This window comes from Pantherophis guttatus, chromosome 12 (genome assembly GCF_059756535.1).
Source record: "Pantherophis guttatus breed Tessera chromosome 12, ASM5975653v1, whole genome shotgun sequence".
NCBI classification, from domain to species: domain Eukaryota; kingdom Metazoa; phylum Chordata; class Lepidosauria; order Squamata; family Colubridae; genus Pantherophis; species Pantherophis guttatus.
The window spans coordinates 5,604,555-5,630,326 of record NC_142074.1 but is presented as its reverse complement, the minus strand read 5'-3'; the positions used below and the strand labels follow the sequence as shown (position 1 = coordinate 5,630,326).

The window sequence follows — 25,772 nt, the reverse complement described above, 5'->3', positions numbered from 1 at the left end:
GCTGCTCAGAATTTAAATATAGCTCCAAACAAACAACCAATCAAATGACCAACTGGCCAAACTGGCACACAAGACATAAGTTAGGGAGAATAGGGACAGAAAATCTTGCTGGTGATGTTACAAAGTCTGGTAATGAAATGTTCAGAAACTAAATTGAAACACGCTTGGAGAGCAAAACACCGCCAAAATCTAAAACCTGAGCTACAAGTATTTTCTGTTATTTCAAACATACAGGTAATCCTCGACTTATGATCACAGTTGGGACGAGAATTTCCATTACTAAACAAGGCTATTCTTTACCCAATTTTACAATCTTTTTTTGCCATGGTTAAGTGAATCACTGCAGCTGTTAAGTGAATCACACCGTCCTTAAGCAAATCTGTCTTCCCCCATTGACTTGGCTTGTTGGAAGCCAGCTGAGAAGGTCACAGATGGTGATCACGTGACCTTGGGATGCTGCAGTCATCATAAATACACATGGATTGCCAAGCAGCCATGTTTTGATCACATGACCATGGGAATGCCGCAACAGTTGTAAGGGTGAAAAATGGCCGTGTCACATTTTTCACTGCCGTTGTAACTTCAAGCGCTCGCTAAATAGATGGTTGTAAGTCAAGGACTGCCTGTAATTCAATCCAAGGAGTATTAAAACTATATAGCCTCTCTTTCCAAATTGCACTATTTTATCCCAAACATATTTCTGATATTTATGCATGCCCACGTCAATACTTCAAGTAGTATTGCAAGTAGTCTTGCAATAGTTGCATCCAAATTGAAAAGGAAGAATAGGTACATCAGTGCTCAGTTCTGAATATCTCACCTATTCATCCTTTTTATTTCAGGCCACCATCTGCAGATGCAGCCAGCCTTTGTCTGGATTTAGTACTCGCTGCCTGGAAGATGAACAGCTGCTGCAAGCGATTAGGGAAGCCAAGGCAGGGAGTCGCTTCATGTACGTGGTAGACACAAGGCCAAAGGTATTTCTTCCATGGAACCTTGGAGGTTGGGTTAATTTATATTAGGAGTGTTTACCCTTGGCAACTTTAAGATTTGTGGACTTCAACTCCTAGAATTTCTCAAATGTTAGGGTGCTGGAAGCTAAAGTGTATGATGAATGCTTGTGGGAACTAGGTATGTCTACTCTAATGGCAAGAAATAATGGGTGGAAGATCATTAAAGAAAAGCAATCTAGAATTAAGGAGAAATTTCCTGACAGTCAGAACAATTAATCAGTGGAATGACTTGCCTCCAGAAGTTCTGGGTGCTCCAGAACTTGGAGGTTTTCAAAAAGAGATTGGATAGCTATTTGTCCAGAATGGTATAGAGTCTTCTGTTCAAGTAGAAGTTGAGGACTAGAGGACCTCAAAAATGACTCCTTCCCTCTTATTTATAGCAGGCTCCACTCCAGAGATCCCTAGTCGTCCAACTTTTCTGGGCTTTAGAAGTGATTTCAACTTGTTCTTTGAACAGCTCCTGGGGACAGATATACAATGAAGTTTTCTCTCTTGGAATATGGTGTTTGAATTTAGTTTGATTACCATCTGTGGCATAGAATGGTAAATTTTGTTTCATTTGTATGCTTAGTTGACAGAATAAACTAGGGAAGCCTATTGGGTACAATTGGAGCAGCAAATATGCCCAGTAATAAATAAATGTTGAATTTTCCTAGTTGAACGCCATGGCCAACCGAGCTGCTGGAAAAGGCTATGAGAATGTGGATAATTACGAATGCATCCGTTTTAAATTCATTGGCATTGAAAACATCCATGTGATGAGGAGCAGCCTGCAGAAACTCCTGGAAGGTAGGATGTGCTTTGCAGTTACCTGTGTACACAGACCTGGATGGAACTTCTGAATGGAAGACATTAGCAGACTCTGACTGTGTTCTCGGCTTGTTCAGTTTACCTGACTTCTTAGCAGGCATTGTGCTTTGCAATAATAAACTATCCAGGACAGTGGTGAAATGTAAAATTTGTTACTACCGGTTCTGTGGACGTGGCTTGGTGGGGGGGGGGGGGGGGATAATGTGACTGAGTGGGTGTGGCCAACTGTTCTGCCAAAGAGGTTGTAAAAAAAATGCTTTTAAAAGCCTCTGACGATCCCAGCTGAGTTGCCTGATTGTCAGAGGATTTTTTTTCTTTTAAAAGCCTCTGACGATCCCAGCTGAGTTGCCTGATCATCAGAGGCTTTTTTTTTCTTTAAAAAACATTTTTTGGGCCGAAGAGGTTGTAGAAAAAATGCTTTTAAAAATTAAAAAAAGCCTCTGATGATCGCGCAGCTCAGCTGGGCATGGGGGGCGGGCAGGGATTTTTGCTACTGGTTCTCCGAATCACCCGCCGCCCTCGCTACCGGATCGAGCGATCCGGTCCGAACCGGGAGCATTTCACCCCTGATCCAGGAGAAAGATATTATTTTTATTGGGAATGTAAATACAGCATGGTGTATATTGATTGAATTACTTTGGTATAACAATGATGCAGTATGCATTATAAATAAATCCTGGTTTGTTACTTAAGTTGTAATACATGTAGTCTTCAACTTACAACCACAATTAACCCCCAAATGTCTGTTGCTAAGTGCAACAGTTAAATTTTGCCCCATTTTCTGATCTGTTTTGCAAATTAAGCAAATCACTGCTGCTGTTAAGATTCACCAGGTCGTTAAGTGAATCTGGCTTTCCCCAGTGACTTTGCTTGTTGGAATTGGGCTGGGAAGCTTACAAATGGTAATCATATCACCTCAGGACCCTGCAGCTGTCATATATATGTGCCAGTTGCCAAGTTTTGATCACATGACCATATGGATGTTGCAACAGTCATAAATGCAAAAACCAGTCATAAGTCACTTTTTTCAGTGCCGTTATAAATTTGAATATTTGCTAAATGAATGGTTGTAAATTAAGGACTGCCTGTACTGTTGATGAGAGATCACCAAGGGGAAACTTTGTGTGGATGCGGATGTTATGACTTATCAGCCTCTGGAAGGCCCTTCGTTGTTACCTCAGCTGTCTCTTTACTGAAACTGTGCTTCCTCTCAAACTCCAAGACTTGAAGTTCCTCAAAGCTAACTTTTATTAGAGGTGTCATATTGGCACATCTGGGAAAACCCGAATCTGAGAGCTTCCAGGTTTTCCACACCCAAAAGAAAGTTCAAGACCTTGCCCCTCTCCCACATGTCCACCACACATCCAATCAGGTATCGTCTAGAACAGAGAATACCTCCTCATTCTTCTCAACACAGCTGCAAGGCACCTTGGCCTTGACTTTCCATAAAGAATTTTATTTTGACTACATATCTTCTTCCCTCTATGCAATCCCCCCTCCCAATTCCCCACAGTAAAATTTGTGGCAGGCTTGAAGCCTGAAGCCACAAAGGTAGAAAGATGGCTTCCAGGTCTGACAGGCTGCTCCCCCTCAGAAAAGACATGGGGAAAAAAAACAATATAGGGGGTTAATCATATCTCTAACCACCCCTCCCCCCACAGGGGACTCTTTGGCTTGTCAGGGTACGTGTCATGGAATTGTTTAACTAGTCTATCTGCTTTTACATTCCAACTCTTGACCCAGGTAGCTTCAGACAGAGTATAGTGTATTGTAATTGACCCCTATGTAGCCTAGAATCTAATATTTTCTTGACTTCATAATGGTTCTCTCCTTGCACCACTATAGGAGGAGGAGGTGGTTGGGCTTGAGGTCTTAGGTTGGACCAGTGGTGGTATTCAAAAATTTTTTACTACCAGTTCTGTGGGCGTGGCTTGTTTGTCGGGCATGGCTTGATAGTCATGATCCTAGTTCCCCCATGAGGATTCCTGCATCCGGACCTTTTGCAATCCCCCAAAAGGGTCAAAGGAAACCAGATTCCATACTGCTCTGAACCCTTAAGGCAAACCAAATACAAGTGGTCCTCACTTAATGGCCGGTTGCTTAGCAAATGTTCAAATTTTCAGAGCTACTTGACTTGTTTTTGGAGTTTTGACAGCCATGCACACAGACAGACAGACAGACAGACAGACAGACAGACACACACGCACACACACATTTATGACCAGTTACAACATTACCACAGTCATGTGACTGAGGTTTTCTATGTTTTTTGCCAGTTTCCAACAATTCCTTCTGGTTTCTGTTTTAAAAATGCCCATTGGGGAAAATGGACTTGTTTAACAACCACAGTGTTTGCTTAATCACCACAAGGTTCACTTAACGACCATGGTGTTTGCCTAACTCAGGGGTCTGCAACCTTAAACACTCAAAGAGCCGTTTTTCTATTTTCTTTTAAACAGGTATATCTCTCTCTCTGTCTCTCTTTTCTCCCTCTCTCCCTCTCGCACTCATCTCTCTCTTTTTCCCACCCACCCTCCCTCTCTCATCTCTCATCTCTCTCTCCCTCTCCCTCTGTCATCTCTTCACTCTTTTTCTCTCATTTCTCCCTCATCTCTTTCTCTTCCTTTCTCCCTCTCTGTTTCTCATCTCTCCCCCTCTCTCTTTCTTTCTCTCATCTCCTCTCACTCATCTCTCTCTCATCTCTTTCTCTGTGTATGTTTCTTGTCTCTCTCTTTCCCCTTTCTGTATCTCGTCTCTCTCTCTCTCTCTTTCCCTCCCTCCCTTCTCTTCTTTTGTCTTTCTTTCCCTTCCCCCTCTCTATGTGTCTTTTGTCTCTCTTTCCCTTCCCCCTCTCTCTGTGTCTTCTGTCTCTTTCCCTTCCCCTCTCTTCTCTCTCTTTCCCTTCCCCCTCTCTGTGTATGTGTCTCTTTTTCCCTTCCCCCTCTCTTTCCCTCCCCCTCTCTGTGTCTGTCTCGCTTTCCCTTCCCACCCTCTTCTCTCTCTCTCTCCCTCCCTCCCTCCCTCCCTCCCTCCATCTCTCTCTGTCCATGGGGGGGGGAAGGAACCTCTGAACTGGTGCTGGGTTGTGGGAATCTGACCTGGAGGCCGACGAGCCAGGTATTGAAGACCAGATGGGGGCAATCCCACAGTCTCCCCCAAAATAACAGATGTCTTGTCGCTTGTGAGTGCTTCTGGTGAGGAGGAAGAGAAGCGCAGTGGCAGGAGGCTTGGCGGGTGTCAGAGGGGCGGTGAGCGCTTCGCAGATCCTAAGGTCTGATCCCTTAAGGGGGATCAAGCCTCCCCGCTCACAACATCACCTGAGGACATACCTGGCTGCTGCTTCCTGCGTCAGGAGGTCCATGCTCTTCCCGCTGCTGCTGAGCCTCCTCGATGGGTGGGCGGGGTAGCGTTGAGTGGGCAGGCGTTGAGTGGGCGGGCGGGGCGAGCGAGCATCGGGTGGCCGGGGTGAGTGAGCATGGATCAGGCAACCGGTTTGGGGGTGTGGTCAGCCAGAGGTTGCTACCAGTTCAGCGAACCACACCAAATTTCCGCTAACGGTTCGCCCGAACCAGTGCGAACCAGCTGGATACCACCTCTGGGTTGGACCCAACTGAGGGTTTCAGCAAGCTATAATGAAAGACAGGCTGTATTTTCCCTAGAACGTGAGGGAGGCTAAGCTGAACTGTCACTGGGTTAATTTTTTTTACTATTGGGAAAGGACCTAGGAACTTGGGTCCCAATTTCTTGCTAGACAGCCTTAACCATATGTATTTGGTGGATAGGAAAACCTTATCCCCTACCCGGAAGTGGGGTTGGAGCGAACGGTGCTTGTCTGCCTGTTTTTTATATCCCTCTGCTGCTTCTGACAGCGCTTTTTTCATATTCTCCCATCCCTTCTTTAATGACTCTATCCATTCTGTTAAAGACATGGATGAAGGGAGCGCTCTGAGTAATTCAGGCATGGGGACAAACTCCATGCCGCTGGTGACCTGGAAAGTGGTCAGTCCAGTGATACTGTGCATTGCATTGTTGTATACCACTTCTGCAAACGGTAATAGATCTGCCCAGTTCTGTTGTTGGTAATCCACACAGCATTTTATGTATTGCTCCACCATTGCATTCGTACGTTCCGCCGCTCCATTAGTGCTCGGATGAAAAGCCGAGCTAAGTCCTTGTGTGGATTCAATGGACCTCGAGAATTCTTTCCAGAATTTTGCGGTGAAGTGGACTCCTCGGTCTGAGATGATGCAGCAGGGTATTCCATGCAGGCGGTAGATGTGTTTGATGAAACGTTTTGCAAGTTTCTTTGTAGACAATAGTCCGGAGCAAGCAATCAAATGGGCTTGCTTTGAAAACAGATCAATGACTGTCCAAATTACTGTGCTCCCCATATTTTCTGAGAGCTCAACTATAAAATTCATCACAATTTCCTCCCAAGGTCTGGGGTTTGCCACTTGCTGAAGAAGTCCAGGGTTTTTTTCCAGGTCTTGGCATCATTGTTGCACATGTGGCACAGCTTCTTACGTAATCTTCCACCTGTGCTTTCATCCTTGGCCACCAGAATTGTCTCCTAATGAGGTGTAGGCTTTTCAGGAATCCAAAGTGGCTGGCCAGTTTGGAGTCGTGGCAGTTGAAAGCAGTCTTCCATTCATCCTCCCTAATCTTTATGCGATAGTAGGCTTCTCTTAAGTCCAGTTTGGTAAATACCTTGCCCTTTGACAGGTGGTTAAGCATGACTTTCATGAGGGGGAGGGGGTAGGTATTTTCCATGCACATGGCATTGATGTCACAAAAATCAACGCAGAGCTTCATCCCCCCCCATCTTTTTTCTCTTTGAAGAGCACTGGGGCTGCCACTTTGCATTTTGCTTGCTGGATGAAGCCTCGCTTCAGATTGGTATCTATGTACTCCCTCAATTCCTCCATCTCTTTTGGAGTCATGGAGTACATTTTCGGCTTGGGTAATTTAGCCCCTGGCACAAACTCTATTGTGCAGTCGGTCGAGCAATGAGGGGGGAGGAAATTGCAGTACTCTTCGCTAACCCCCCCCCCATGTCTCAATACTCCTTGGGCACTTGTTGGCTGCCATGTAGGGCGTCTCGGGCCAGAGCTGTGGTCAGTTAGGGCTTCTTGGCTGCCAGGTAGGGCATCTCGGTTCCAGCGCAGTGGTCTCCTTTGGAGTGGTGATTTCTAAGGGCTGTCTTGCCTTACAGGTGGTAATGGGCCAATGCCAATGACTAGCTTCCTATATCTGCCATCCGAGGAGATTGTGGGACCCCACTTATCAAGCCATGCGAGTCCCAATATGACTGAGTTGGTCATCTTTGGGGTGACCACGAACTGGAGGACCCCATCTCTAGTCTGACGAAACTGACAACGAGCTCAGTGACCTAGATGGCAGGAGCCCCATCAATTAGCATTCCATCGACTTGTTCAAAGCTGATGTCACGGATGGTGTGGGAGGGAGCTCTTTGGGCTTCTTCATCTGTGCCAGGCATTCTAATGGTCTCCTGGTCGGTTTATCTGCTGCTGACTTCCTGTGAGGGTGAAGCTCTAGGTCCAGAATGACGGCAGTGTTGTATCATGACTGTATCCGGTCCAGTACTCCCCTTATACCACAGGCTTGCCTGAGATCCAGGTCCAGGACTTCTTTGAAAGTGTGCACCATCAGGCGCTCTGGCCAGTCTCGCAACTTTCCAGCCAGCCTCCGAAACTCCCATATTAATTCTTTTGCGGGTCTTCCAGCTTGCTTCAGTGCTTTAATTTGGGTTTCAGCTTCTACTTGCTGGGCAACGTTATTGAATCTGACCCGCGTCAGTTGGACGAACTCATCAACGTCTTGTAGCTCAGGAGCCTCCTCGTCGTGAAGCTCAGCTATCCAGTCTGCCGCCTCTCCTTCGTTCATGCCATCCATGATGGCAGAAATCAATTACCGGTCAGAGGGGTATTGGAGTTCCATATTGGTTGATGTGAGCCCAGAGGCAATTGAGGAAGTATGCCAACTTCCCAGGGGTCCCATCGAAAGTTGCTCGAAGCTGTGTGGGGAGGACCGGCGGCTGGGCTTGCACTGGTAGCTGGCCAGGAGCTTGCTGCTCCGGGAGACTGGCTAGCATCTGGCTGCGTGATGGTGGTGGGAATCCCCATTCTCCGGAGCGCTTGCAGCACAGCTGCTATAGCACTTCCCAGCTAAGGGTTGAGGCTTGTCCCGCACCCCCTCCTGGTTCGCACAATTCCTGAATCAGGGTAACTCCTGCAGCTTCCTCCTGCAGGGCCAGGTCTGACTGCGACCTCAGTTCTGGCCTCAGCTCCTTGTGTCGGGCGTCCAACTGGCGCTCGGTGTCTGCGGCTTTCATGGCTTCCTCCATAGCCGGGGAAGGAGAGTAGAGGGTTTCAGAAGAAATTGCTGAGCCAGTGCTTGCTGCTCCCTCCATGGACTTCTTTTCTTCCTCCATCTTCCCTGAGTCTTCGCGCCGCCTGATATTGGGTCAACGCTTGGGGCTCAGGACCCCGGACAGCAGCCCAAAACTCGAGGGAGCTTCTTTAGTTTGAAAGGGATTTGGGTTAATGTCAGGGTTCCAAGTAACACCCCCAATGAAATCAAACTCCAAGGTTTGAAGTTCCTCAAAGCTAACTTTTATTAGAGGTGTCATATTGGCACATCTGGGAAAACCTGAATCTGAGAGCTTCCGGGTTTTCCACACCCAAAAGAAAGTGCCCCTCTCCCACATGTCCATCACAAATCCAATCAGGTACCATCCGGAACAGAGAATACCTCCTCATTCTTCTCAACACAGCTGCAGGGCATCTTGGCCTTGACTTTCTATAAAGAATTTTATTTTGACTACATATCTTCTTCCTTCTATGCACTCCCCCCTCCCAATTTCCCACAGTAAAATTTGTGGCAGGCCTGAAGCCTGAAGGCACAAAGGTAGAAAGATGGTTTCCAGGTCTGACATCCTCTTCCTTTTTTTAGTGTGTGAAGCAAAGTCTCCTTCAATGAGCGACTTCCTTACAGGACTCGAAAACTCAGGCTGGTTGCGACACATTAAAGCTGTGATGGATGCTGGAGTCTTCCTGGCCAAGGTAAAGCAACTTTGAATTTGCAACATTTTGCAAAATTCCTGGAAAAGTTGCATGTTCACCAGTGTGCAGTCTTTCTTGTTTGGGGGGGGGGGGTTGGTTTAAAGCTAGAGCTTTGAAGAAAACCTGGAAAAAGAGTGGTCAGCCGTTTCAAATTTCTCCAGGTTTATGTACAGAGATGGCTTTGGCTGCACACAGGAGGCAAAGTATTCATCATCATCAGGATCCATTTGAAATACCTTTTGGGTTAGGAGATGTTAGGAGGTCTGCAACGTCCCTGGAGGCAAGATATGTGAGAAAAAAGAATCTGGGTTTCTCTATTTTTGGGATGTTAAAATCTGGTGGCTAAATAGTATGATGAACAGTTGAGGGGACTAGGTATGTCTCTAGCCTATGGAAGAGTAGAATTAGAAAGGGCATGATAACTGTCTTTCAGTAGTTGAGAAGCTGTCACAACGAAGAGAGGATTGATTTATTCTTCAAAGCACATGTGGATAGGACCAAGAAGGAATGGTTGGAAGTTAAAGAGAGATCCAACCTTGAAGTGAGGAGCAATTTCCTGACAGAACAATTAATCAATGGAACAGCTTGCTTCCTGAGTTGTGGGTGCTCCTTCACTAGAGGTTTTCAAGAAAAGATTAGACATTCATTTGTCCAGGATGGTATAAGGGCTCCTGCTTGAGCCCTAGAAGAGCCCTAGAAGATCTCCAAGGTCCTGTTGGAGCCCTATAATTCTATGATTCTGACCTTGTCTTAAGGACTCTTCGCAATGAAGAGAGGACCGGAGATATTAAAGGAGGTATTTTTGCTTCCATCCCTCCATCAGTACTAAAGTTTTGCCTTCATTCTTTTTTATTCTGCCTGTTGATATTGCAGAGCCCAGCACTTGATAGCAACTTTGCATCATTTCTTTTAAAAAAAAAAACAACAACAACAACTTAAGCGCCTGTATCCCTGTCCTTCCAGGCAGTCAGAGATGAGGGTGCCAGTGTGGTGGTACACTGCTCAGATGGCTGGGATCGCACAGCCCAAGTCTGCTCTCTAGCTTGTCTCCTTCTGGATCCTTTTTATCGGACATTAAAAGGATTCATGGTAAGCAGAAAATCTTCCACTTGGGTCCGCTTTTTAAGTGCTTCACACTGTCAGACCTGCCCCAATCTGATCACTTAGAAAAGAAAGATCCTCAACTCCATTTGATTGAAGCGAAAGGTTCTTTTACTAAAAAGATGTACAGTCAGGCTAGCTCTGGGTTTCCCACGCATAAAAAATACAGAAAGGTTTCCCCTCATCCCAGCCCTTCCACCATGACCAGTCCATCTTCAGCCAATCAGAATTCACCAAAGTGTTTTGAGAACACTTTGGGGTAATCCACACTCTTTCTCGGGGTGCCTGGCCTTGGATGCTGGTACAAACTGGTGCCAAGCTTCAGTCAGTCCCACCCTCTCCCTATTTCCCATCACGTACACACCAGTAGTGGGTTTCAATTTTGGCTTCTATCAGTTCGCCCGTGCGCCGCTTCTGCACATACACAGAGACGTCCGGGCTTGTGGGCGGAGCCTCCCATCGTTGCCGCTACCAGTTCGCCCTGTTCCAGGGTGAACCGGTAGCAACCCACCACTGCTACACACACAGCTTTATTGCCCAGCTACCCTCCCACTCCCCAGCCTTTGATGGCAGGATGCCTGTGAGGCACTTGACAGACCTGACACACACCCTGGTGCACCTCTACAAACCTGTCCCTGTATACAGGCAGTTCTCATTTAGCGACCACTTAAAAGTATGATGAAAAGGAATTTTGTGTTCAGTCTTCGCATGTACGAGCATGCAGGTCTCGTAATGCAAATGAAAGCTGTAGTCATATCATAAACAGGGTTGCGATTTCACTTAGTTACTGCTTCATTTAATGACCAGATTGCTGGACTGAGTTGTGGTACATGTTACACACGTGTACCTCTACACATGTACAGTCTTTACATTTATGTACATTAAAATTACATTCATACATTAAAAGCAGGGGTGAAATGCTCCCGGTTCGGACTGGATCACCCGATCTGGTAGTGATGGCGGCGGATGGTTCGGAGAACCGGTAGCAAAAATCCCTGCGCCTGCCCCCATGCCCAGCTGAGCCGCACAATCATCAGAGGCTTTTTTTTTTTTTACTTTTAAAAGCATTTTTTCTACAACCTCTTCCGATGAAAAAATGCTTTTAAAAGTAAAAAAAGAGCCTCTGATGATCGCGCGGTGCAGCTGGGATCATCAGAGGCTTTTCAAAGCATTTTTTTCTGCAACCTCTTGGCCGAAGAGGTGGTAAAAAAAATGCTTTGAAAAGTCTCTGACGATCCCAGCTGAGTTCCCTGATCAGCAGAGAGGCTTTTCAAAGCATTAGAAAAAATGCTTTGAAAAGTTTAGGAAAAAAAAAAAGTTGGCCACGCCCACCCAATCACATTACCCCCCCACCAAGCCACGCCCACAGAACTGGTAGTAACAGATTTTACATTTCACCCTTGTTTAAAAGTACATTAATGTACTTTTAGGAAGTCCCCAGGTCTTAAAAGTTTCCAAGGTTGGACACCCTTGCTTTAGAGAAAGGTTCTTGGAGTGGCAAAAATCATTTCATCAAGCTTGCTTAGACCCTTCTCTTTCTCCCTAATCTGTTTCCATCAATCTTTCAACAGAAAGGACACATGGAATGTCTTAATGACGGTTATCTATTTTGCACCCAAGCTACTGGGGAAGCAGGGTTATCTAGAAATTCCCGGATCAGCCCTGGTATGCAAAACATTTCAGGTTCAAAGCATTCCTTGTATACTTTTCATAAAACTATTTCCATGTTATTTCAACCATTCTGGAAGAATTCCAAACCCTGAGTGGCCCTGTTGTAAGCTCTGAGCATTTCAAATGTGAAATAGCTTGCATGCCCTTAATAAATCCTTCTAATAAATAAAGAAATCTCGCTGAAAGGCATCCCAGGCTGAGGAAAGATATTTTTGAAGATGTTTTATTTTTGAGTGGAAACATAGCTCCCATAACTGGGAGGAAGAAAAGCTGGCGGTGCAGCAAATCTTTGGAAGGAGAAATCCTGTTTTTATATCCCAAGATTGCTTGCTTTCTTTATCTATGTTCCCTTTTTTAAAAAAAATTGAAATTACATCCGTACATCTGAGGACACAGAATAATTTCATTGGGGTCCGTGGATTATGCTGTGGATGATACAGCTGTAGAATTTTTGTTGTTATTATTATTTACTTTGATGTGTACTAGGTTGTGTTTCCATCACCTTTGAATTATTCTTGCTAACCATCTTGACTGCAGTCTGTTGGTGGGAAGGCTGGCTTTGGAGCTGTCTGAGCTTGGTTGTTTGCTTGCAGACATTTGATTACCCAACATATGTAGGATAGACAGGCAGAAGACTAACAAAGTGCATCCATGAACACAAACAAGCAGTCAGATAGGGTCCTTACTCAACCATAGTTTCCACTGGAAAACTTTGAGCATATTAGACCAAGCTAAATCCAAAAAAATACTAGGGAATTCCTGGAAGCTTGATATTCAGACATATCAACTATCAATAGACACCTAGAGATAAAGCACATTTACGCATTATTCAAAAGAGACCAGAAAAAGCTAAGAAGAAACAAAAAAAAAAAAAAAAAAGACCAGAACACATCTTCTGCTGCAATCAACATCTGATAAGCAAGGATTAACACCAGACTAATAATCAAGTAGAAAACAATACCCTAATCAAGGACCTACTGGTACCAAGGAGAAAACCCCAAGTTTTAGGGGTTCTGGGGGGGGTAGGGTTGTGGGTTTGGGGGATAAACCACTGAGGGGGAGGCTGGGTCCGACAGTGGGCTTCGTAACGGGGGGTGCGGGGTTCGGAGTCAATGAGGGGGTTAGAGTCCGTACTGAGGAGAGCGATACCATCAGTACTGTAAGTGGGAGGGACAGATATGGCAGGAGCAGGGGGCCATATCCGGTTATGGGGGCGCGCACCCGCTGTCTCCAAGCGGTGGCGCACTCCAGCCCCCAATGCTCCTCGTTCCCCGGGTTGCGCAGATCCTCAGGGCCTAGGTCTTCGGCTGATGTTGTGCAACGCCAGGTCCGTTGTAAATAAAGCCCCCCTCATTTGTGATCTTGTTCAAGAGCGGGGAGTGGACCTGGCGGGTATTACGGAGACCTGGTTGGGCCAGGAGGGGGGGTTCCCCTTGTTGAAATGTGCCCACCAGGCTTCCAAGCATTCCATCAGCCGAGGGTTCAGGGGATGGGCGGGGGGGGGTAGCGGTTGTTATAAAGGAAGGTCTTGGTCCGAAGGAGGCCACTGTGCCTCAGATAACTGGATGTGTGTCCCTCTTTGTGAAGTGGGGTCCTGGGGTGCAGGTGGGCCTGCTGATCATGTACCTGGCTCCCTGCCACGTGGCGGCGGCCCTGCCTGAACTGCTCAACGTGATAGCCAGGATGGCGGTTGATACCCCCAGACTTATGGTTATGGGGGATTTCAACCTGCCGTCCGTCGGTGAAATGTCTGAGGCGGCTCGGGAGTTCATCGCTTCCATGACGGCTATGGACCTGACCCAGTTAGTTCATGGCCCTACACACATAGGGGAACACACTCTGGACTTGGTTTTCATCTCTGGCCAGTGGCTGAATGGTTTAGATATAGAGGATGTAGTGATTAAACCCTTGTCATGGTCTGACCATTCTCTCCTTCAACTTGACCTTCAAAGCACTACACCCCGCCGCAGGAAGGCGGAACCGAGTGGCTGTGGCTTCCGATGTTCCGATATAGTCGGTGCCATCTCTGACTATTGGGGGCGAGTCATTGGCCCCCACAGAGAGGGCTCGCAACTTGGGTGTCCTCCTGGATGCACAGCTGTCTTTAGAAGAGCATGTGACGGCCATGGCCAGGGGGGCTTTTTATCAGGTTCGCCTGATTCGCCAGTTGCGTCCCTTTCTGGATCAGGACTCCTTACGCACGGTCACTCATGCCCTCGTCACTTCCTGCCTGGACTACTGCAATGCTCTCTACATGGGGCTCCCCTTGAAGAGCACCCGGAGGCTCCAACTGGTCCAGAATGCGGCCACGCGGGTGATTATGGAAGCGTCATGGCGCTCCCATGTAACACTCTCCTGTGTGAGCTGCACTGGCTCCTGGTGGTCCTCCGGGTGCGATTCAAGGTGTTGGTGACCATCTTTAGAGCGCTCTATGGCTTAAGGCCTGGATATTTACGGGACTGCCTTCTGCCACCGAGAGCCTCCCACCGGCCAGTACGCTCCCACAGAGAGGGGCTCCTCCAGGTGCCGTCGGCCAAACAATGCCGACTGGTGGCCCCCAGGGGGAGAGCTTTCTCTGTGGGAGCACCTGCCCTCTGGAACGAGCTCCGCCCGGCGATACGGACGATTCCGGACTTACGTACTTTCTGTCGGGCCCTCAAAACTTTTTATTTCATCAAGTCGGGCTGGCCTAATCTCTCCAATTATGTATTTTAATTTGGATTTTTAATGGGGGATTTTAACTGTCGGGCCAAAATGTTTAATTTATTTTTAAATTGTTTTAAAATTTTGTATCTGATGTTTTTTACTTCTGGCTATTCACCGCCCTGAGTCCTTTGGGAGAAGGGCGGTATATAAATTTAAATATTAAATTAAATTAAAATTAAATTAAAACCACACTCTCAATAACAGTGGCAGGACAAACTACATGCTTACAAGCACTGATGATGTTACCTGGTTGGGTAATGAAATGTCTTCATCAAAATCAGAGAGCGCCAAGGATCCCATACTTCAATCCTGAGTTACATCTGTTCTCTTCCATTGTTTTTGATTGAAAAGTAGGATTTGAATTCTATAAATAAAGCCACATTATAATGCCATATTTCTGTTTTTTTCCCTCTTTCATTTAACATTAAAGGTTCTGATAGAGAAGGAGTGGATTGCGATGGGCCATAAATTCTCACACAGGTAAAAACAGGTTTGTGTGTTAGAATTATAAATGTAGAATAAGAGGTCTGCTTTTCATCCTGCTTGGAGCATGATTAACAAAACGAAACAGCTCCTAAACTGAGAAATTATAAGATTGACTTGTTTGATCAGAGATAAGATAACAAGTACTTTTATTGAAGTCTGGATATTTTTTATCGACCTGTTGCTGAGAACTGGGGGGGGGGAGGTTTTGCCAATTTATGGATTTGCTGATTTAAAAAGGGTTGGATAATGGGAAGAAGGGAAATATGTAATTTTGAAGAGGGAAGTGAGAAGATTTGCTTTTACTGCTGTAAAAGAAATTCGGAGTCATTACATATTTTCCCATTCTTGTTTCTATTGCCTTTTCTTCCTTATACTTCTCTCACTTTTTCATTTTACTTCTTTTTTAATTTCACTTTTTGTTTATCTTTGATGCCTGAGAAAGTCTTTAATTAAAATTATTATTTGGAAAAGAATATTCCAACTCTTCTGCTATTCCAGCGGTTGGAAAATTGCTGGTGGAGAGGAAAACTCAAATTATTTAGGGACAGCTGAAACTAGCACTTAAAAGGGATTAGTTCCCCCTTCCTTCATCTTTTCATCTTTTTATCTCTTCTCCAGTTTCGCTTTACTGGCTCTTTTTGTGCTCGCTTAATCTCATTTCATACCTTTCAGCAAAGCGGGATTGACTTCTGCATTGCAGTTTTTACAGAATCTGTTTAGAACAGAAAAAAAGGGTGGATTGGGGAACCCCTGTGGAGTCCTTGTCTTAGGACTATTCCTTTAGCAATAGCTCCAGGTTATGACGACTTCGGAAAAAGTGATTTACAACTTATGTTTGCAGTTGCAACCATCACATCCTCGCTGCAGTCGCATGATTGCAACTTGGCATTTGGCAACCAGTTTGGATTTATGACTGGTTGCAGCATCCTGCGATCACGTGATCATGATTGGCAATCTGTTTTGCAGATTTCCAGCAAATAATGACCATTGGGGAAGCAGGATTCACTTAACAGCTGTGGCGATTCCCTTAATGATTGTCATAAAAATTGTAAAATTGGCTCCAACTCAACTTACAATCACAGCAACTTGGGACTGAAAATTCTGGTCCCAATTAAGATCATAAGACGAGGACTACCTATATTTATTTTGCATTAGGTCCTAGAGCAGCTGAGATCAATTTAGTTCCAGTAACCTTGCTGCACCATCCAGCAGTGAGAAAACAGGATTGACTGCAATATAAAATAATTTATTTTGGTAATTAACTTCCTTTAACGGTTGCTAAATGAATGGTTATAAGCCGAGGACTACCTGCAAGCACTTGCAAAAAAAAAAAGAGCACCACAATCACTGCATTGCTGCTGCTTGTTTTTTGGTCTCTCCAGGTGTGGCCATCTTGAAGGAGATCCCAAGGAGGTGTCTCCCATCTTCACACAGTTCCTTGAATGCACCTGGCAGCTCATGCAACAGTTTCCTTGTGCATTTGAATTCAATGAGCGGCTGCTTCTTGAAATTCACGATCACGTCTATTCCTGCCAGTTTGGCAACTTCCTAGGGACCTGTCAGAAGGATCGAGAAGATCTAAAGTGAGTCCTATAACCAGAATCTTGCGTTCCCTCTGTTTCATGGAATAGCCGTGATGGTACAGTGGTTAGAATGCTAATTCTGCTGACTGCCAGCAGTTCGATTCTCTCCAGCTCAAGATTGACACAGCCTTCCATCCTTCTAAGGTTGGTAAAATGAGGAGCCAGATTGTTAGGCGCAATATGCTTGGCAACTGACTCATATTTATGATGGTTACAGTGTCCTGAGGTTATGTGACCACCTTTTGTGACCTTCTGACAAGCAAAGTCAATGGAGAATCCAGATTCACTTAACAACCTTCTTACTTACTTAACAACTGCAGTGATTCACTTAACAACTATGGCAAGAAAGTTGTAAAATGGAGCAAATTTCACTTAACAAGCATCTCATTTAGCAACAGAAAGTTTGGGCTCAATTGTGGTCATAAATTGAGGATTACCTGTATTTGAAGAAGAACATTCTGTTCATGCACTAGTAGAGTTTTGTCTTGGCCTCAAAATTCAAAGCCACAACAGTGCTGAGATTGGGAAGATTAAAGGTTACTCTAAGATCTGAGAAGGCCATTAAATGGCTCTTAGTCATGATGGTCACCAAAATTTCCAGTACCAGGTCAATATGTCCTTTCGATGTCAGTTGCTCAGGGATGCAGGAAAGTAGCTGAGGGCAGGACAAGAAGTAATGGATGGAAACTTCTTTCATTCTAAGGTCAGTAAAATGAGAACCCAGATTGTTAAGGGCATATGCTGACTTTGTAAATCACTTAAGAGAAGGCTGTAAAGCACTGTGAAGCTGTATATAAGTCTAAGTGCTATTGCTATTAACATTAAGAGCAAAATTCTCTATCATTTTGGAGAAGGAAAGTTTGGTGCATGTAAATGTGTGGCACACAAGTGAGCTTTGGTGTGGGCTCTGTAGAGCTACATGCAGTGTTCCTACTGCATCCACATATACCATTTTAGAAAGTTTTAATGACAAATTCATGGAAGAAAAGAGTCTCATGAAATGCCCACAGCTAGGAAATAAGTGGGTCCTTGGATACATCGGGTTGGAAGCAGGAAGTTAGAGAGATAATGTTTTAACCTAGTTTAGCAAGTCTCTTAAACCAGAATTTGGATTTGTCCCAAGTGTGGATCCCAAGAAAATAATTTGGAGCGGATCTTTGCTTGGTGCAGGTAGTCCTTGACTTGTGACCGGTGACTTAGTGACTGTTCAGTTACGATGGAACATCTCCCCCACCCCCCAAATAAAGGTCTTACAATGCAGTTCTGATGCCTCCCATGGTCATGTGACCACATTTCAGCTGCTTGGCATCTGGCCCTCATTTGTGGCTTTCAGCATCCTAAAGTCACCTGATTATAATTTACAATGTTTTTGTTGTAAATATAGCAAACAGTGGGTTTGCTTAATACCATTGCATTCACTTAGTGACCACAGCAAAAAAAGGTTTCAACCCGTTTACAATCATCCTGATTTACAACCCTAATGGGCAGGCTCCATTAAGTTCATAAGTCAAGGACTATCTGTTTTTCAGTTAGCATTCTGGCTGGGGAATTCTGGGGATTGAAGTCCACCCATCTTTACTTTGCCAAGGTTGAGAAACACTGGCTTAGCAGATGAAACAAATAAGAATGAAGGCCCTTTGCTCTGTGATTCTGTCTGTCCTGAAACTTCATCATAAAGAATCTCTCTGCAACTCCAATGAGTGGTGAAAAAGTGAGAAGAAATGGCAATTAAAAGTACCATTGATACTTTGCCCTCCTTTTTTTGAACTATTTAACTATTTGATATTGTACAATCTCCAAGGCTGGTTCCCTATAATCTAAATGAGAGGTTCCCCAATCATTGAGAGATGTTTTTCAGTTGTGCTGATGTTCTTCTTTGCTCTCTTATTTGCAGAATCTTTGAGAAAACACATTCCCTGTGGCCTTTTCTTCTTCAGAGGAAGCTGGAATTCAGAAATCCAATCTACAAGGGATACACTGCTTACACGTCTCTCCAGCCCAATACGCTTCCGCTCAGTTTCCAGTAAGTTACGACTGGGGAAAGGAGAAGCTGTGCATGCTGCTTAATGTTTATGAAATATTAAATCAACAGCAGATCAAGAAAGAGATCTCAGGAAAGTGATCTTGTTAGAGAGGAGAAACTCTGCTTTTTATAGTTTCGGAATAAGTTCTTAAGGCTTGTTTGAATCTAGTCACTTTTGAACCACCAATATGGCAAAGTAGCCCTTGCCTTATGACCACAATAGATCCCAAAATTTCTGTTATTGAGTTTTGGCCCATTTGATGACCTTCCTTGCCACAATTGTTAAGTGAATCACTGCAGTTGTTAAATTGGTAACATGGTTGACATTGTCAGAAGGTCACAAAAGGGAATCACATGATCCCAGAACACTGCAAATGTGGGAAATATGACACAGTTGCCAAGCATCCAAATTTTGATCATGTGACTATGGGGATGCTGCAACGGTCATAAAGATAGCAATAGCAGTAGCACTTATATACCACTTCACAGGGCTTTACACCCCTCTTTAAGTGGTTTACAGACTCAGCATCTTGCCCCCAACAATCTGGGTCCTCATTTTACCAACTTTGGAGGGATGAAAAGCTGAGTCAACCTCAAGCTGGTCAGGATTGAACTGCCAAACTGCTGGCAGCTGACAGTCAGCAGAAGTAGTCTGCAGTACTGCATTCTAACCACTGTGCCACCACAGCGCAGATGAAGATGAAAAATGGTCGTAAGTCACTTTTTCCGGTGTTGTACCTTCAAATGGTCACTAAGTGAACTGTTGTAAATCAAATACGACCTGTAACAATAGCAATAGCACTTAGACTTTACTGCTCTTCAATGCTTTAGAGCCCTCTCTGAGTTCTCTTGTCCCCAACAATCTGGGTCCTCATTTTACCAGCCTCAGAAGGCTGAATCAACCTTGAACCAGTCAGGATCAAACTCCTGGCAGTGGGCAGAGTCATCCTGCAGGGCTGCTTTTCTAACCATTATGCCATAACAGCTCTCTTTTTTTTGAGGTAACCAGCATTAAATACAAATAATTGCTTGGGTTGTAACTCTGGTTTAAAGGTTTTGAGATTATAGCATAAGAAAAGGGAAGCAGGAGGTAGATGCAATGGTAGAAAATGTTTATTTACCGATTAATCAAGTTTGGCCAAATTAATCAACGTTTATGGCCAAAGCATCCCCAAAGGTTACTCTAATATCTGGAGAATTTAATCTCTAGGCAATGAAGCAACTGTACAATCCCAAGGTAGCCTAAAATCACATACCGGATCTCCAAATTATGCAGCTGTTTGCTTCATGGACTGTAATAAGGTGCAATTGCCATTCTTTGTCTGAAACAAGATTTTTATGTCAACCCATTTTTCATTTAGCTGGAAATTCTGCTGCCATTTATGACAAACTGAAGTTAGGTTAGCAATAACTAACTCATCTAAGATTGATGGTTATCAGACTCTGGATCCAAATACAATGTAAGTTGATCCTGGTGTTGGATAGCAGAAAAGAAACCAGGTTCCTTCTTCCAAGCTTGTAGCTTGATTATATCAGAGCTATTGGAATTAAACTTGCTTCTTCCTTTAAGGCAGTGATTCTTGATCTTGCAACTTGAAGACGTGTGGACTTCAACTCCAAAAATTCCCCAGCTAGCAAAGAGCAAAGAAGAGAACTTTCTCCTGCTCCCTTCTCTTGCAGATTTGAACATTTCAATGACATTTTCTGTTATTTTCTCTCTCTGAGGTTCTGGTGTGGCATGTATAACCGTTTTGATAAAGGGATGCATCCCAAGCAATGTATTCTGGATCATCTGCTTAGCTGCACCAGCCAGAATTTGCAGTTGGAAAACAATGCTGCAGACCTGGAACAGGTGAGTGGAGTGCACCTGATACTGCTTGAACCCCCAACTTCATTTTGCAACATCTCTTCAGCTATTCTGCATCATAAGAGGCAGAAGAATCCCAAAATTGTATCTAGAAGAAAAATAACAGGGAGACATTAGCATCTCATTCAACCTTATCTCTGGTTTGGACTATACGAGACCAGTTCCTTCTTTACTATAAATTAAGAAGGGGCTGAAAAGCACCAGTTGGTTGGTTTTCCGGTTTTATTTATTTCAGTTTTTTATCTGGGACCTTTTGGGCTCTTTTGTAGAATTTTGATGGTTTTTATTGTACAATTGCCTATTGCAATAGCAATAGGCATTAGACTTATATACTGCTTCACAGTCCTTTGCAGCCCTCTCTAAGCGATTTACAGAGTCAGCACATTGCCCTCAACAATCTGGGTCCTCATTTTACTGACCTTGGAAGGTGGAAGGCTGAGTCAACCTTGAACCGGTCAGGATTGAACTCCTGGCAGTTGGCAGAGTTAGCCTGCAATACTGCATTCTAACTGCTGCGTCACGATGGTTCATAGTAGTACTTAATATTTAATATTATTGTAAGCTACTAAGAGCACAAATCTAAGGGATTCCTCAAGTAAGCCATCTGAAGCTCTGGGGGAAAAAGCCAGGATATAAATCTTAAAGAATAAAAAGGCATGAGAAGTGCCACCTCTCTCTTTGTGTGTGTTGGAGAGAAGGACAGAGACACACACACAAAGAGATAAGTATCGCTTCTCTCTGCCTTGGGAGTCATAGGTGCTCATCCAGTTGCAGAAAAATACCAAACAATAACTTTTCCCATGGTGGAGTTAAGTTCCCTATTTTCTGTTTGTTTTACCAACATTCCCATTTTTTTTATCCCTATGATTTAGCTCTTTTCTAATTCTTCCTTTCTACCCATGCAGAAATTATCTCTCTCGGATGGGCTCCTGCCAAATGAAACACCTGCCTTCTCCAAAGGGGTTGCCTCTTCGGTAGACAGTTCCATTTCCCCTATGGTCAACAGCCCCCAGGACTATGACACCCCTGTGCTGCTGGCCAATGGCACTATCGGTGGGAGAGAAGGCGACAGACCAGACGGGCAGGTGATGAGCCAACTGGATCTCCCTCCTCCCGACACCCCAAATGGCAACGGCTGCAGCCCAACCACCATCCACAGCGTGCCTCTCTGGGGCAGTGATCAAGCAGATCTCCAGAGGGCCTGAAGCTGCTGGACCTCCACCTCTGCTGGAAGAGTCATAGCAAAGGGGCAATAAAGTCTGTGAGATCCGTGACTCTGTGCTGGGAATACCAGCTCACTGACATGTGGCTTAGTGTTGTATTCTGTGTTCTCAAAGTGGAGGAGGACAGAGCCCAGTGGGGACTTTGGGGCAAACTCCCAAAGGTTGGGGATGACGTTGAGTTAGGGGCTGCCACAGTTCATTCAAGTCAAAAAGATTTCCCAAACATTTGGGGGGGGGGACCAGATGTGCACTCGGCCAATTGATGCTGTTGTTGGGTTCCATGGCAGGTTATCTTTTTTAAGGGGGGGAGAATTTAGATAGATAAAGGATGCCTGCATCAATGCATTTCAAAAGGGTGCTCCCAACTCCTACTGGAGGGCAGGGTCGCTTCTGGGTAGCCCCCCTCATCTTTCTGTGAGCCCCTTTCGCTTTACAAAGTTAGAATTCTCATTTGGTCCAACTGTTGGCAAGGTGACTTTGATTGTTGTGATGCAGTATTTGGAGTGTGGGGGTTTTTGTCTTTGCAGGACTTCCTGTCTCTTGTGTCTTTTGTTTAACTCTCCTGAACAGGCCCTGCCTTCTTACTTGTCGTTCCCTCTCTTCTCGGTCCATGGACTTGAATGTGTTTGTGGCATGTTAGGATAAAAACTTAAGGCATCTGCAAATATGATGGTTCATTTATCATCTGGTGTCACTTTGGAGAACTTGGCTGTAAGAGAAGACGTGTCAGAACCTGGGGGAAGAATTTAAAAAGACTAAGTCCGCTTGTGGCTACATAGGGATTCTAGGCTGATCCCTCTTTTAACCCCGCCCCCAGGTTCTGCAATTCCTTCTCTTACTTTATCCAAGTTATCAAGCATCTTCCTTGGTTTAAGTGCCAGACTGCTTTCTGCTCAAGCACTCGAGAATATCCTACCTAATTATCAGAATGGACCTGCTCCTCCTTAGCAGCAAAGCCTCCACAAATTGAACAGCTGTGCATAATGCGCTTGTCTGAAGCTTCACTAAGAGTCTGACCTGGGCTAGAATGCATGTTTCATGCATGTTTTGAACCAAAAGGAAACCCACACTTCCTGTTTTGTTATTTAGGGGAGGGCTTAATGCCAGCAAGGAAACACTGAGCAGAGACAGCACGAGGCCTCTGGCTCTGAAGTCCACCGCATGCAGAATCTATGTTCCTTTCTGCTTAGTGACGCAGATGAAAAAACTTCTTGGGCAAAAAAAAAGCCTTCACCCTTAATATTCTCTGAAAGTGGATTTTATGAAAAGAGAAGATAAAACACACTTGAGAACATCCCTGAATCAAGAATTCCAGCTCTGAGTTAGCTTACAGCTTCAAAAATCCTGCACATCTATACTGTATCTTCCATTTTCTGCTGCATCAGTGGATCAGATCACAGTAACATTCCCCGGTTTTTTTTAGTAAAGCAAATGACATTCCTAAGGAGAAACATCTCAGCGTTCTTGTTCCAAACTATGTGGATGTTTCTTAGAAAAAGTCAGCCATTGCTCTTCAGCTGCCTTTGGTGCTCAGTTTCAGGATGTCATTTCGCGCACACAGCCCTTCATGGAAATACTGTCTTCTTTATGAAAGCAAATGGACTTGAATCCTTGCAGGACAAAATCCTGGAATCAGGCAGCTTTCAGAAAGTATAAGTGCATTTCAGAGGACAGTGTTTAGCAACCTTCTTTCAAGGAAGCGTGTGTACACGTATGTGTGTATGCACATGCTCACACCATCATTGTCTTCATTGCGGCACTTCAAAATTCCCTGGAATACTATTATGCAGTTTGCCTATTGTTGTGATTTGAATGGCTTGTGAGCAAAATATCTGAAATATTTTTGGTTATAGCATCCCAGTAAACTTAAATCATCTGATGAACTCACAATAGTGCAGGAAGAGAATTTTACCAGCTGCATGATTGCCTGTCCATTTCAAAGGATTTGCGTTGTTATATGTGTCCGTATTGTCGAACAACATCCTTGTTGATGTCTGTGATGTTTTTTGTACTCCAAGGCCTAACAAATTTTAAAGTGAACATACAGAGATTTCTTTTCAAAAGGTTCACCAGTTTCCTTTTGCAGATAGTTAAAATTGTGTTGCATATCAAGGCTGAAATATTTTTACAGTCCCTATAAAGTTTGACTGGCTGTATTTTCATTTTGCAAGATTGTCTAAAACTGGGCAATCAGAGACTTTTGATAACTCATCCTGAATGTGTGTCATGAGTCCACTTGAAGCCCTGCTAAAATAAAAGTAAAAATATTAGGAGATTATAGTTATGTATATAAAGATATATTGCTGCAAGTCTTATGGTAAATTAAATTTGTAAGTATTGTTTTTTTTAAATTTCTTATGAAAATAATAAATTCCTCGCGTTTCTAAAATGAGTCAGAGATAGTTTCTTGGATCAGTGTTGTATTTGAGAACATTTTAAATAAGATCAGCCTTGAAGACATTCTGAGACCAGTACATATCCCAGAAAGGACTTTTTCACAGTTGAGTTTTTCTATGAAAAGGATTTTTTTGTCCTCGCCATAGAACATTCTTAACAACTATGGCAAGAAAGTTGTAAAATGGAGCAAAGTTCACTTAACAAGCGTCTCATTTAGCAACAGAAAGTTTGGGCTCAATTGTCATAAATTGAGGATTACCTGTACTTGAAGGAGAACATTCTCCTTCATGGTAGAGTGTGTCTTGGCCTCAAAATTCAAAGCCACAACAGTGCTGAGATTGGGATGATTAAAGGTTACTCAAAGCTCTGAGAAGGCCATTAAATGGCTCTTAGTCATGATGGTCATGTAAGTCTCCAGTATCAAGTCAATTTGTCCTTTCAATCCCAGTTGCTAAGGGAAACAGGAAAGTAGCTGAGGGCAGAACAAGAAGTAATGGATGAAACATACCAAGGAGAGATCCAACCTAGAACTAAGAAGAAATTGTGAGGTTGAGTATGAACAATTAATGGAATGCTTGCTTCCAGAAATCGTGGGGGCTCCATCATGGAGGTTCTGAAGAAGAGATTGGACAACCATTCATCTGGAATGATATAGGGTCTTCTTGAGCAGGGGGCTTGACTAGAAGACCTACAGAGACTCTTCCATCTCGTTTATTCTGTATCTTGAATGTTGTGCAGGAGGCTCTTCATGGGGGCCCCTCACTGGTCATTGTGCTGATAGAGTTCACTTTGTGCCACCACAACGTTATTATGAGACTGAATATGGTTTCAGTCTAGAAGAGATTCCCTTCCCACAGTCAGAATTGGAGTGGAAAGAAGGACAGGGACCTTCTAATGAGACTCACCTTCTACTCATTCCACTGGCTAAACTGTACTCTGAACTCCTAGCTTTGGATAGTTTTACCTAAGTCCTTGTAGAGAAAGTTTCTATTTTTACATCTAGTCCCATGGAACCTAGTTTGAAAAACCTTACACTAAAGCAGGGCTGTCAAACTTGCGGCCCACAGGCCGGATGTGTCACACGCTGGCCACGTCCATTCCCGCTTTAGCAAAGGAAAAAAAGTCCTTTGTCATACGTCACATGACACCGTTGTGACGATGCAAGTTTGACAGCCCTGCACTAGAGCCTCTGTGGCAGATTATCATGCTTAAAACTGGCCCTCAGAAGTTTAACATCAGTTATTTTTTTCCCCAAGATATAGGACAGTCTTATTTTATGTGCATTATTGAATAGAGAAGACTAATGCAGAAGACTGGGTTCAGTTTAAGATTTTCATTGCTGGGTTTTACTGTTCTACTTTGTATTGTGAAACTCAAATGAACATTTATCTATACATGTGGTCCTCTACTTACACCCACAACTGAGACCAGAATTTCTGTTGCTAAGCAAACATGGTTGTTAAATAAGCCACACCCGGTTTTACAATCTTTTTTTGCCATGCTTGTTAAGAGAATCAGTTGTTAAGTGAATCATATAGTTGTTAAATGAACCCAGCTTCCTCCTTCTCTTTGTGCAGCCTCTCAGTTTGTGGATCTTTGTGGGAGTGAGATTCTTGGGTGGGCTCACATTTTGAAGGAGAGGTAAAGCAGCTGAGAATTGGTCTAAAAATATTCCTGGCCTTTCTGCACTATAAATATATGTCACTTTGCATTTGTTTGATTTTTTTTAAAAAGTGAATTACATCTGTCTCACAGAAGTCATTTGCTGAAGCTCTAATCATTAATGGTGGTGGACTACCACAGAGAGGGT

General features: G+C 44.2%; 1 protein-coding gene across 2 annotated transcripts in view; it reads left to right on the top strand.

Annotated features, from left to right (window-relative positions):
• The window catches only part of MTMR8 (myotubularin related protein 8), a 49,483-nt gene extending 25,529 nt beyond the window's left edge, over positions 1-23,954 (top strand). The window contains exons 6-14 of one of the 2 annotated variants that reach the window (XM_034435082.2): positions 843-977; positions 1,670-1,802; positions 8,796-8,905; positions 9,869-9,994; positions 14,814-14,863; positions 16,252-16,452; positions 18,347-18,475; positions 20,201-20,327; positions 21,248-23,954. In XM_034435082.2, coding sequence (XP_034290973.2) covers positions 843-977; positions 1,670-1,802; positions 8,796-8,905; positions 9,869-9,994; positions 14,814-14,863; positions 16,252-16,452; positions 18,347-18,475; positions 20,201-20,327; positions 21,248-21,547 — 1,311 coding nt within the window. In that variant the 3' untranslated portion in view covers positions 21,548-23,954. The remainder of the gene's footprint in view (positions 1-842; positions 978-1,669; positions 1,803-8,795; positions 8,906-9,868; positions 9,995-14,813; positions 14,864-16,251; positions 16,453-18,346; positions 18,476-20,200; positions 20,328-21,247) is intronic. The other variant, XM_087877542.1, reaches the window with a different exon arrangement.
• Positions 23,955-25,772: the final 1,818 nt, after the last annotated feature.